Source organism: Watersipora subatra, chromosome 8 (genome assembly GCF_963576615.1).
Source record: "Watersipora subatra chromosome 8, tzWatSuba1.1, whole genome shotgun sequence".
Classification (NCBI taxonomy): Eukaryota; Metazoa; Bryozoa; class Gymnolaemata; order Cheilostomatida; family Watersiporidae; genus Watersipora; species Watersipora subatra.
Genome location: NC_088715.1, coordinates 16,314,608 through 16,328,228, shown reverse-complemented (window position 1 = coordinate 16,328,228; position 13,621 = coordinate 16,314,608). Strand labels below are relative to the sequence as shown.

The window sequence follows — 13,621 nt, the reverse complement described above, 5'->3', positions numbered from 1 at the left end:
TAAAAACATACAAGGCTATCATTCTAAAACAGACTTAAACTTTAAATAAAACATATTTACTATTTTGCTTTCCATAAAAGTATTTCCTGCTAAAATTATATTATGTAGCATTGTCAGTAAACATATACTTAGCGTTCTATTGGTTATTAAAGGCTCTGTTTTCAGAATCAACTTTTCTAACAACGTAATATTTTTTAAGAGCTAGCCTTAATTAACAGGAAAAGTATACAGCAAAGCAGCTGAAGTGTTGCATTATGGGATCTGTAGCCCAAACCCCGTATTGATTCATACCGGTGGGCCACAAATAACGATAATGTAAAATTATCTTGTGGGGCCGGATTTGGCCCGCGGGCCGTGATTTTGACACATGTGCTCTAAGTTGATCTGATAGATCATTAGGCATAATAACGAAATGCACAAGTATTTTGTAATGTTAATTGATACTTGCTTGGTGCAGTTGTTAGCGTGTGAGACTAGTAAACCAAATGTTGAGAGTTCAAATCCTGTATGATGCAATCTTTTTTTTCAACTTTCAACTATGGTTTCAGACAAATGATGTGTACAGCTCTTATTATAGTAAAACGAGTACCAAGGCGGTTCAGAGGTTCAGTTCAGGGTGTTCACTGTGGCACACCTGAGAGATTGTCAAGTGTGCCAATCAAGCAAAGAGCTTAAGCATTTGACAATTAATATACAATGCTGCAAGGTAGTGTATTAGTACAGGTGTTAGAGTGTCAGCCAACCAATCTGCATGATGGATGTTTAGTCCTATGCAAAAACATGATCTTTTATCATAGCCTCTAACCCTGGCTTTTAACATACAGACAGACAGACAGACACCGATCTGTTATAACAAAAGTTATAATTACTCAAATAAAAATCTCTTTGTTAATAAATCTTAATTTGTTGTTGTGTCTGCGCTTGTACCTGCACTTGTATCTGCGCTTGTACCTGCGCTTGTACCTGCGCTTGTACCTGCGCTTGTATCTGTTAGTTAACGTAAACCTTACACGTCTCTACACTCTTTTGGCCAATTTTATTCAAACTTCCCACGCATATGCTTTGTGCCATTCTCAAGGTCAATAAAAATTGTTGGTTCTTCTTTGTAAATCAATAGAAATCTGTCTGGTTTCTGAGAGTCAGCCTCTCAGACATCCACCATAAATAAATCCTTGGAGGTGTCATTGGAGGTATTAAAGCCGGCAGTAAGTCGAAAGGTAATCGATTATCGCAGGAAACTAAGTGTCAGTCTACTAAAGTGAATGCCATGAGTTGGAGTTTCTTATCTTTTTATGAAGCCCATCATCTATTTATTTAGTGCAACGATTAAAAGACGATTACAAGATAATTAGAATTTTGTAAGTCTAAGTATGCGACTGCCTCCAGGCATTGCAGAATATTCATCTTTACAATAAAAGCGAAGTGCCGTAAGATCGGAGAATTCTCCGGTAAGAAAAGGTTTATAAGAACGGACTATTAGAGCTCCGTGTGTTGCCTACGGCTTAACTTATGCAAAAAAGCGGGTCAACTCCATAGAATGCCAAGCTCAATTAGCCATTTTAAACTTTTTTTTCTATATAAATGCTCTACAATCCATCTGATAACAAACTCAAAAATATACTTTTGCATGTTTTAAGACAATTGTCTTTAATGAACGCATTCATAGACTGTTGTCATGAAAGAACTGCAGCAATTTGCATTAAAAATGAACGATCTCCTAGACAGCGCTGAGCTTTTTCCAAAAGAGCTCCTTTTTTCAGAGTTTCATGAAACCTTAACAGATCCATTTTTTTAGTATGAATGAGATTTTTTTTGAGGTTTTTTCTCCAGTACCTACATATCATATATCTACATGTATGTATGTAAAAATGTATATATATATATATATATATGTATAAATATAAATAAATAAAAAAATTGTTTCCTCACCTCGGTTAACCCATATGGGTGGTAATTTTTGCTCTAACTCGGGTCTCCTACCAGAGACCTGGGAGTTTGAGCACTCGCCTCAAGATCTTAGATGTTCCCAATAGCGCACTTTTCTGCAACTCACCTGAGTTGATTGCTGTTGGTATTTGGGCAAGCCACATTTTATGCGCCGGTGTAGTTGCGCCCAGTGCTCCAATGACTATTGGGATTACAGTTGTTCTTTCACCCCAGCATTTTTCAATCTTTTTTCCAAGAGGGAGATATTTCTCTACCTTTTCTTTTTCTTTGCTGACTATATTGTAGTCATTGGGTACTGCTATATCTATTACGTATAGTAGCCCTCTTGTTCTCTTTGTCCACCACCACTATATCTGGTTGGTTTGCTAGAACATGCTTGTCAGTCCGGATGTAGAAGTCCCAGAGGATCTTAGCGCGGTCATTTTCATTGAGCTTACCAAGAGCTTCCCACCAGTGTTGTGGTTTATTAAGGCCAAACTCATCACATAGACTTCTATACAAAACACCTGTAACATGATTATGCCTCAGGTGTATATATATACATATATTATATATTTATATATAAAATTACCATTCATCAGAGAATGGTAACAACCATGAAACTTTAAGTAGTAAAATGTTTTAAATTTTCAGTTCCTAATATATTTTATATAAATGCTCTATTTTAATATTAAACACTCTCTTCTAGTGAACTACAACCTTCTTCTTCATCAGTATATATATATATACTGATATGCTATAGCGTATATATATAATATATATTAATATATATATATATATATATAAATTTGGCAGTCCCATTCAACATAAATATAATGCAATGGCAAGCACAGAATCATGTTAACCATTTGTGTATCTGTTAGCATAAACTAAAAACCTTTGTTGAATCTCTTGCTTATACATTATATACCTAAATGTTTCAATCAATGCTGATTTTTTAGCTTTGTTGTTATAAGTAATGTACGTATGCTATCTTTTGTTGGGAATTAAAGAAAGACAGTTTTGCAAATTCTAATGAAGCTGTGCAAATATGTTCAAAGCGTCTGACGTTGCAGATTAGCTAAGCAAACAGGCTTGAGCTGAGTATATTTGATCTCTGATACTAAATCGATCATATACGCTTGTGTAAGTTTCATTTGCTGTTGCCTAGAAAACAGCTCACCGCTATATAAAATGCGTTTGTAACAATGTTACCTCAGTTCCTTTCAGGTTCTTGGTGTTAACTGTGTTCAAGTTGTCTCACGATGAACTCTATGGCGTTGATAACATCTTGTCTTCTACTAGCAGGTATGTGTGAGAGTACTGACTGCTTTAGCACTAAATACCAAACTATAAATACTAAAAAATTTATCTAAATTGCTGGAAATGTATTTTTGATCATAATATATTAGAAAATAGATTGTAGAAAATTAATTTAGAACTGTGAAAAGAACTTTTAGAAATATGAAGTAATGATACATATTTAATGAGTAGAGAGGTGGTATTTGACTCTCCTATAGCAATTTTTTTCTATGAAATTCATCTTTTTCTTTGAATTTTTATATCTGATACATGAATGTGTAAACTCATACTATTTATTCCTACCATTTTGCTTTTAACCCTGATATCGTATCTCAATAATATCGCAGAGTCAAAAAAACTTTAAGCAAGCAATCATCTCATATTTTGAAGGAGTGCAAGAGCAGACAACTTAGTAGTTTGGGCAATTTCAGTAACAAGAGTAGATATTAGCAAACTTTGAGCTCTTTAGTTTTTTTAGTTAAAATCATTAGCTTTATAAATCAAAAAATGACATTTAAACAAAACATTTTTAACAGTTTTTATGAACAAAAATAAAATGTATATCAGTGTAAGATGTGTCGATACATAATTCTTTGTTGGTTAGAGAATGTTGTTAATGCCATTATTTACGTAGTTGTGTAAAAGGCATATACAAAATAACTATAGCTAACCTGATGCATAGTGATAGATGTAAAAGGTGACAACAAAAAAGCAAATAAAAAATATTTTGCTCATTAGTTAGCCCTGATTGGCTACACGTTTTCATATTTATTGTATAGCTATTTGTTTTTGATTAAAGATGAACGCACAAAATATTTTAGATAATTTCATTAAAAAGTGTTCGTATATTTTTGTATTATTTGTGATTGTTTTGAATGCTTGAGGTGATCTGACTGCTAGGATGTTTCAAGATTAAACTCGACAAAACTTGATTGATATTAAAATGCTCAGAAGATAATTGCAAGTAAAATGACGTCACTAGTTGTTATCGCTGTGATAGTCGATGTTGGCTATTGTGTTCAAGTTGCAGTGTTACGCAGCTGTATTCTGTCAGCCTTTTTATAATTATAGGCATCATAATTGCACTTTTGCTTAATCTGAGCATTTTAACCACGATCATACTTTGTTGATTTTAATATTGAAACATCCTGGTGGTTAGACAATCACAAACATCCAAAACAATCGCAAATACCGATACTTTCATATAAAAGCTACTAAAGTTTTATGGAAGTTTATCTTTAACAACAAAAGAGCTTTTGCTGAAGCAGCATCAACCCAGTTATTTGGTATAAGTAAATGCTTTAACTAAAATACATGCTGTCGTTTGCGACTCCGAAAGCTAAAAATTAGTGAATAATACTCATGCTATAATTTTTGTAGAAGCCATTTTAAACACGTGCTTTATATAAATTTGCCCTCCCACTCTTCAAAACTATTGAAAGCTTTGATATGAAGCTACACCAGACTTGAATAGCTGATATGAATGTGCTTAAAGAATAACGCCTGCCCACTTTACAAGTTAAATAAAATACGATTAGAAGTGAAGTGAGGGTGGTATGCAATTATCAGGTTTGAGTTATGACAGTTTCGAATTACAATTATGCATTTGCTGTCATTGACAACCACATTTGCTGTCATTGTCATTTATTTGGACAAAGTTGTTAATTAAATACAACCTTCACCTTGCTCTAACAGACACAAAGCCTTTAAACCTTTCGTTTAATTTAGTCCTCTCTCTCTACACTAAAAGCTACTATTTTGCCCAACGGCTGACAAAAAACTGACAACTGACAAAAAGATGACAGCTGGCAAAATCTGACAGCTAGGCAGCATTTATCATGATTTTTAACATCAGCAAATCTTAACAGAGGGCCACAGATTATCAATAGCCTTTTTGCAGATTCTTCATGGTACATTGCAATCCATACCAATATGACTGTTTGTTTATGTTCTACAATGATTAATTGATATAACACTTCAGACTCCATGGTAACTTATAAACATATCTCCTCATCTAGTTTGGAGTGAAAGTAAAAGCATGCTTCTGGCATGTAGTGACAATACTTGGTAGTGGTTCTCATGTTCTCTATCAATTAAACACACCTCCTGGGCTGGTTTTTTGTAAACTACCTTGGGTGGCCCTAACACTTGTCAAGGGCTTCTTCTGGAACTGTCAGATTAACATCAGATCAGCATTAAGCAGGACTCGAACTACCAACCCCATGGTTGATAGTCAAAGGCACTACCACTAAGCCACCCTGACACCCCAGGATGTTAGCTCAGAGTATTTCATACATATATCCCTTTTTTATGTTACATATTTTCTGGTTTATATCATTCCTTTATACTTCATAGCAATTCATAAAATTATCAAAATTCTATACTCTATATCAGTAAGTAGACTTATGACCTACTACATGTATGTTACGTATACATTTTGAATTTTTGAGGCATATTTTTTATTATTTATAACAATTCATAAACTTATCAAATTCTGTAGTTCATAATAGTCCATAGATGTATCACTTTTTCGTACTCTATAAAGATATCATTTTTACATAATCCGTAAAAATCTATAAACATGCCAGCATTTCCTACAGTACTCCATAGCGATTCCTTGACAATTCATGTCTTTTTAGCAATCTATAAACATATCAGTCCTCTGTGCTCCTTAGCACTCCATAGACATATCACTTCTCTGTGCTAATAGCACTCCATAGACATATCACTTCTCTGTGCTCCATAGCACTCGATAGACATATTACTTTTTTATACTCTGTAGAAGACTCTTTAATGAGATTATTTTAAAACTTTTATAATATTGGCGAGTAAAAAATTTTTATTTTATGCTACAATTTGGACTGTATTACTTTTGAATCCAAGTTGTTATACAAGAGATTAATCTGTCAAAAAAATTAATTTGTTCAAGTATCAAATAGTTTCATGTCATTTTCATGCAAACCAATGAAACATTTTAAAAGTGTACTTGCACCTGACTTTAGCAGATTTTATCAGAACTCATCGAAATTCTTATATCATTTGTGATTGTTTTTGATGTTTGAGGTGATCTGACTGCCAAGATGTATCAAGATTAAAATTGATAAAACTTGATCGTGGTGAAATCGCTCAGAATAAAAGTACCTGCGAACTGGTGTCATTAGTTGCTATTGTTGCTAAAGCCAATATCGGCAAGTCTGACCAAGTTGCAGCGTTACGCGTCTCTTTTCTGTCAGTTTCTTTTCAACTCTAAATATCATAATTGCACTTTCATTCAATCTGATAATTTTAGCCCCAATAAAGTTTGGTTGATTTTTATCTATAAACATCCTGGCAGTCATACCACCTCAAAAATAAAAAACAATCGTAAATGATAGAAAAATACCGATACTTTCTGATAAAAATCTACTAAAATTTTCTGTAAGTTTATCCTTAATGCCCTAAAATAATGACTAATTTGTAGCGTCATCTCAGACACCTGCCATACCATGACACCTAATATCGACCTGCCATCCATGTCATGCTGCATTGTATTTGCTTTACTTGCTGGTGCTTTTTCAGGTTGTGTTAGCTTTGTACGAACGGAATCCTGCTACGTGTGCTACTCTCATCTCAATGAAGGATGCCTTGACAGCAAGTATGCTCTTGGTGAGAGTGACCAGGTGACATGTGATTATTCAAACAGCAGCATTACGAGTGGAGGCTGCTCTAAGTTAAAGGCTGTTGGAAGGATTGCTGGATTCAAGTTCGAGTCAGGTTAGGAAAAAAATGGTCATTTGCAAATTTTATTCCTCACAAATAAGTAATAAATATTTATTTTTCATTTGGGACGAATTAAATATTATTAATCATTGTTTAGTTTATTTTACTTTATTTGACAAATAAAGTATTTATCCATCAAAAATGAATAGTAAAATTCATTATTATAAATAATGAACTTTTTTTGTTATAAATAATAATAAATATTATAGTTAATTTTTGAGATGAATATTGGTTACCCAATTTGTAGCTAGTAATATATAATGCTAATTTGGCAAAACTTTATTCTATCATTTATGCTAGAATGTTAAAATGACTTTTGACCTTTTAACTGAAATAAATTGAATCAGAAGCTTTGTGGTTTCTCTAGCTTGCTTAATTAACAAGCAACATTTATAAAGATAGTAAAACATCTACAACTAACACAAACACTGCTCAATTCTATTGCAATGTAAAACTTTTAAACAAAATTATAAAATATTTAAATTTAGAAAGTTTTCCAATATACATTATATATATGCAATATATATTGCAATATATATTAATAAACTACACGCATAATACTAAATAATTGAGAAACTATTTGAAACATTCTGAAATTATCACAAAATCTCCAAACGGAGCATTTGATTGAAACTAAACTCATTGTTGCTCAACTAAACTCGTAAACCTGCTTGCCTATTTAAATATTAAAACTTGCCTATTTAAATATTAAAACTTGCCTATTTAAATATTTAAACAATAAAAATTTTTTTACAGTAACATAAAAATTCTGCCGCTTGACTTTACTGTATACCTAACTTGATGACGTAAGCAGACCTAGGCAGCTAACGAGATTGTGGAGAATATTTATTTTTTTATTATCACTGTTTTGTTTAAATTTTCAGCTTTCGCATGAGTCTAATTTTGTACTATTATCCATAAAAATCATAAATAGATCAAGAAAATCTTTTGACAAAAACCTTACAGCAGGCCAAATTTTTGCGACAAGCTACATGTAGCCTCAGAACCTTTTACGAAAAGGATAGCAAAACTTAACTGAGATCAGCTGATCAATCCCCAGGTCGCATTTGACACGCAATTTCATGATCATTTCAGCTTAGCTTGTATGACAATAAAAATAATAGCGCCTCGTTGACTCCATCTAATGCCGTATTCAAACAAGTTTATGTTAACAATGTTTGCGTAGCTCTAGTTTTATAGAGACTTGAGCTAGCAGGTAAATAAATAGCTTGCAATGAAGCTTTGCTGTTGCTAGGGCTACGCCCAACAACAGTCATAAACCTGAATGTATGGAGTAGCATAAACTAGTTCGATGTTAGCTTGAAATTTGATGCTCGCTCTATTGCCCTAAATACTTCTCTCAAATACATTATTTAAAGACTTACTGCAGTGCAGGCCACTTCATTTTCTAAGCTAACATTTTAACGCAAAATATGAAACATCAGCGTGTCATAAGGAGTTTGCAGCACCACATGCAAAGACTCTGCTTTAGAAAAATAGCAATTATGACTGACAAATAAGCAGCAAAAATGTTAAAGCATCTGCAAGTAAAAGCCTAAGTAACACCTTGTTTTTATCTTAGGATATTTTGGAAAAATATATTATAGTTGTTATATTTAGATCGAAGTTTTGCGTTACCTGCTTGCTATATTACAATGATTATTTAATTTGCAGCATTCCGTGAAGCCAGAATACAGCTTTAAAAATAATTCATAAGAAATGCAGTAGATCTGAAAATGCATTTTCAAACATACCTGATATTTAAATTAAAAGATTTGATCAAACTTGGTAGGTTGCAGTGGTAATAGATAAGTTATAGAAATATTAGATAGATTATTAGGACAATAGATTATATTGTAATAATACTACGCAGATTATAATAATATTAGATGAACTATAATAATATTAAATAGATTTTGGGCATGCTAGACCAAATATAGTAATGCTAGATATGTTATTAAGATGATAGATTAAATTGTGATAACACTGAATAGATTATAACAATAATTGACAGAGTATAACAATACTATATAAATTATTATAATATTAGATAAATTATGATAATGCTATAAAAATTTTGGGCAAATAGATTATGAAGATAATAGATAGATTGTGATAATACTAGATATATTATTCCAGTGCTGACAGCAAAAACAGCAACTTCTTTGCTATTTTTGAAGAAAGATTTCCATGATTTTACATTGCTACAAAATAAGCCATATTAGTTATTTGTCTATTTACAATAAATATTTATATCTATTGTTATGAAATGCAAAAAAATCTGTTGTTTGCATTCCTGATCAAGGTTAGTATGTGACTTAACTTGCAGTGAACAGAACATGTGGTGTCTTGGCTGACAACTCCATCTGTGCCCATCGCGACTGGTACGACTTCGAAGATCCTGCCCAACAGATTACCAATACTAAGGTCTGGCATTGCTCATGCGAGGGAGACAACTGCAACGCTTCCTACAAGGCAACATCATGTTTAGCCCTCACTGTACTGCTTTCAGCTGGTGAGTAAATGCTTTTAAAACTATCCGATGTCTTCATCTATCATGCGACTACAAAAGTTATTTGATTCTAACAGCAGTGCATATGAGCTATATTACCAGGGGTTAAAAAAGGTTTCTTAATTATTGATCTTATAAGTAACAAAGAAGCTATAATTAAGCAAACTTGCAAACACGCGTAAAACCATTACTATATTTTAAAATTATTCATATCTGTAGGAAAAATTTATTTATGTATTTGAAATAAATAGTTTAAAATTGAAAATTAAAAGCTTTTTTGAAAAAGTCACTCTGTTTTCTGAATGACAAAAATAGTTAACAGAATGTATAATCTGAAACTTTTGCTCAAATTCCTGCTAAATGCTGGTTTCTATTATATCATTGTATGTTGGTGATAATCAAACAATAATTTGGTGATCGTCTGGGGTAGCAATGTCCACACTACCAATTAGCCATCCGCATTAACATCAACAAAATTGTTACAGCATTCTGATCTCATGACAAAATCCAGTCGCGGATCATACAATGCAGTCACAGTTGATGAAATACTAGAACTGCAGCAACTGTCATAAAAAATATGGGTTGAACAATTCCTGATGGCCAATCACCATCGCCGAAGTGGTGCACATCGCACGGGCTGTCATAGAAGGGCAGCGAACTGTCGGTAAAGTTTGACAGCTGCAAACTTTCCTGAAGCTCTATCGATGCTGCCTTCAGTTTACGGCCCATTTAGTCGAGAAATAATTGCAAACAGGACAGACAGACAGACAGACAGGACCTCACCGACAGACAGGACCTCACCGACAGACAGCAATATAGTGTAAACCAGTCTTTGCATTATATCGCATATGCATACAGTACTGGAAAAAGTAGTTGGAATACAGTTGTTTAATAGGCTAGTTCACACCAAATTTTTAATCGCATCATACAGTATTTGTTGTCTCTCACCCAGAAAATATATATTTATATATTAATAGAATGCTTAGGTTCTATAAATACAACAAATCAGGCTTAAAAGTAAAATTTTCATATTTTCTTTATTTAGTGACCGATTTTCATTGTAAATAAAATTTTAAAATTGCCAAATTTTATTCTATTCAGATATATTCAGATATTTTATTTTAAAAGTATAAATAATTGCGATCTTGGCAGCCCTATTCCAAAATGGAACAGCTGCACTGCCAGGCCATCACGAAGATAAACAAATGAGTCATTTTTGAGCCACTTGCTAGAAAATTGGCCCGCCAAATACTAAAACTAATTTCCTGACCCGAATGGCTGTTTTTAAAGCTAACACATGACAAAAAGTTGTTCAGACTTTACCAAAAAAATTATTAGATAATTCCAAACAGAAAAACTTTTTTATCAAAGATAAGCTATCTGTAAATCTGTCTGCCTGTACTACGCATACTATGGCCTCTGTTTCACATTACAAAGTTAATAGTTACAAAGGTTTATTCTGCTAAATCAAATGTACACTGTACAGTTAAGTTGAGACTAAAAAGCTAGTTTGCTGTTTACATATTTAAACAAATGTAATTTTAATCTGGTCAACAAATTTGAGCATGCTTAAGCTCACAATTTTACATATTTGCTTTAAATGGCGGCAGAGAAATAACCTTCTCATAATACACAATGTCAATAGACACGTAACTATGTTCGTACACAGGTCGTCCTTGATGTTTCTTTAATTGGAGACAGAACATATTTCTGCTCATGGCTGCAAGTGTTGTATTAAGTAAATGCTAATTGACATTTCTCTATGTAGACGTTAAACACATTATTTGTTGGTAAAGAAACTGAGTTATGTGCGAATGGCTAGTATAGTTTGTGCATATTTAGTTAGGCTAAAATGCTGCTACAACTTGTATGAGATCCTAAATTGATTGCATCATTTCCTCATCTTGGAAAGAATTTTGTTTAAATTTTCATTTTAAAAATATCATCAATTTCAATTATAGCAACCAATTTATTACAGGAGAAATTTGATGAGCTCTTTTCAAGGATCTGAAATATTTTAATACAATTAATTATTGTCTGTTCAATTTTTGTTCAGATTTTACATCATGCGGGAAAGATTAGGAAAATAAGATTTGAAGCTGTCTTCTCACAGAACTTGCTATACAAGTCATAAAGGCGGTTAATTGAAAAAATCTGGTTCATCCTAGTACACAAAAAAGAAACAACATAGTGGCCAAAATAAAACCGCATCAGGCTTAAAGGGAAACAACATAGTGGCCAAAATGAGACAGCATAATATTTAAAGTGAGAGAACACGGAGACTAAAGTGAAACCACATCATGATTAAAGTGAAACGACATGGTGACTAAAGTGATTCTAGCGTGGCAATTAAAAAAGCTAACAGCTCTTGTGCAGCTAAGCGCATATGACAATTTAGTGCATGTGTCACTTATTAGGTAGTTTTAGAGTGAACAATTAAATTTAGTATTTTATGTTTTGCAGGAACTCTGATGCGAAAGTATCTTCTCTGATCAACCTCTGATGTCTGAAGTGCGAAGTTTCTGTTTTGACCGCCTAATTATCTTTGTTTGAGTAAACTTCCGCTTATAAAGATTTATGTCGCTGAAATCTACCATGATTAAATGAAGTGTTATTTTACATCAATTTATTTTAAATAAATAATTTCAGAAGATGTTTGCCAAAAAACTACAAGTCTTGTTATTTCTACTTGGTACCTTTACAGTCCGATGTCTTGTGAGAGACCGTGAGGTTTGTCAATCCAGCGCAGGAGAAGAGTTATCTCCACAATTATTCCAATTGCAAATGCAATAAACTCCATAGGTTGGCAGTTGGTGCAGTTGCTAAAGTGTTAGTTTATGAAGCTAAATGTTGCGGGTTTAAATCCTGTGCAATGTAATTTTTTTTCACATTTCTAACTGTGGTTTAAAACAGCTGGACGATCAAGGCTCTAATTATAGTAAGGAAGATTGATCTGCCCTAGCAGAAGCAGACACCTAAAAGCCAGGGTAGGATGATTCTTAAATTCATTTTGTTTTATACTACTAGTGTGCATGTGTACTACCCATGCTGGTAAGTAGCCTGAAACGATTTGAAAACAGAGACTTTTCCTCAGTATTGACATTTTGTCAGTCTCATGCAACTAGTCTGTTACTAGATAACAAAGAACTTACACCTCGTAGTCTAGAATGCCTGAAACAACAGGTTGGGGTTAATTTCTAAAAAGGTCCCTAGTGCTGCCAGAAATGATATCTAACCTTCAATTACTCTCTGAAACTTGACATGTTTCCAGTTGTTGAGGTTCTCCTGACACTAGGCTCAGACATGCTCAGCCAAGATCAATAAGACTTTGTCTGGGTAACTAAGCAATTTAAGTACCATGCACAGTGTTTGTCTGTAGGAAGCTAAGCGGACATCATACTCCATATTCAAGAGATTGTTCATTCACACTCACATGCACACACGAACGTAAACACACATGCACATGTGCATATGTGACACATGCACACACACACGCATGCACGCACGCATACACATATGCGCGCACACACACATCTACACTAACGCACACACTCTCGCACCAACACATGAATCGACGAACACGTGCGCGCATGTGCACACTCATGCACGTACACAGATGCATATACACGATTACACGCGCACCCACACACACCCACACTTATGAACACACACGCATGCATGCACACACACCCACACTCACGCATGCACTCGCATGCACACACTCACGCACTCACAGTCATGTACACACATGCACTCACACAAACATGCACCGAATAACACTTGCACACATGCGCACACTTATACGCATACCAATACATGCACATACATGAACACACAGGCACACATACGCGCGCACACGCGCACGCGCACACACACGCGCACGCACACGCACACACACGCGCACACATACACCAAAGGAAACGTGCGTGCATGCGCGCACACATGCACATACAAGAACACACACACGCACACACATGTGTGCACGCATGCTCACACATCTTCAGGTTGTAATTGTTTCTTTAGATTCAGTCTAACAGACAGGTTAAAAACTATATAAAACTAAAAACTTATTTTTATTTTTACTAAAATTCGAGTGTCAAAACTTAATTTTATTCTTTAAAC

The 13,621-nt window shown here is 33.9% G+C and overlaps 1 protein-coding gene across 1 annotated transcript; it reads left to right on the top strand.

The window, feature by feature from the left end:
* Positions 1-3,088: 3,088 nt before the first annotated feature.
* On the top strand, positions 3,089-12,142 carry LOC137402110 (uncharacterized). Its single transcript, XM_068088575.1, has 4 exons — positions 3,089-3,234; positions 6,787-6,981; positions 9,317-9,502; positions 11,963-12,142. The coding sequence occupies exons 1-4, from the start codon at positions 3,192-3,194 to the stop codon at positions 11,989-11,991; spliced, it is 453 nt and encodes a 150-aa protein (XP_067944676.1). The 5' UTR covers positions 3,089-3,191; the 3' UTR covers positions 11,992-12,142.
* Positions 12,143-13,621: the final 1,479 nt, after the last annotated feature.

What these genes read in the sequence shown, in the direction of transcription:
- LOC137402110 (XM_068088575.1), top strand. Translation starts at nt 3,192, where the DNA reads ATGAACTCTATGGCGTTGATAACATCTTGTCTTCTACTAGCAG. An exon ending in TGGATTCAAGTTCGAGTCAG is followed by an intron (nt 6,982 to 9,316) that starts GTTAGGAAAAAA and finishes CTTAACTTGCAG; the next exon opens with TGAACAGAACATGTGGTGTC. An exon ending in CACTGTACTGCTTTCAGCTG is followed by an intron (nt 9,503 to 11,962) that starts GTGAGTAAATGC and finishes TATGTTTTGCAG; the next exon opens with GAACTCTGATGCGAAAGTAT.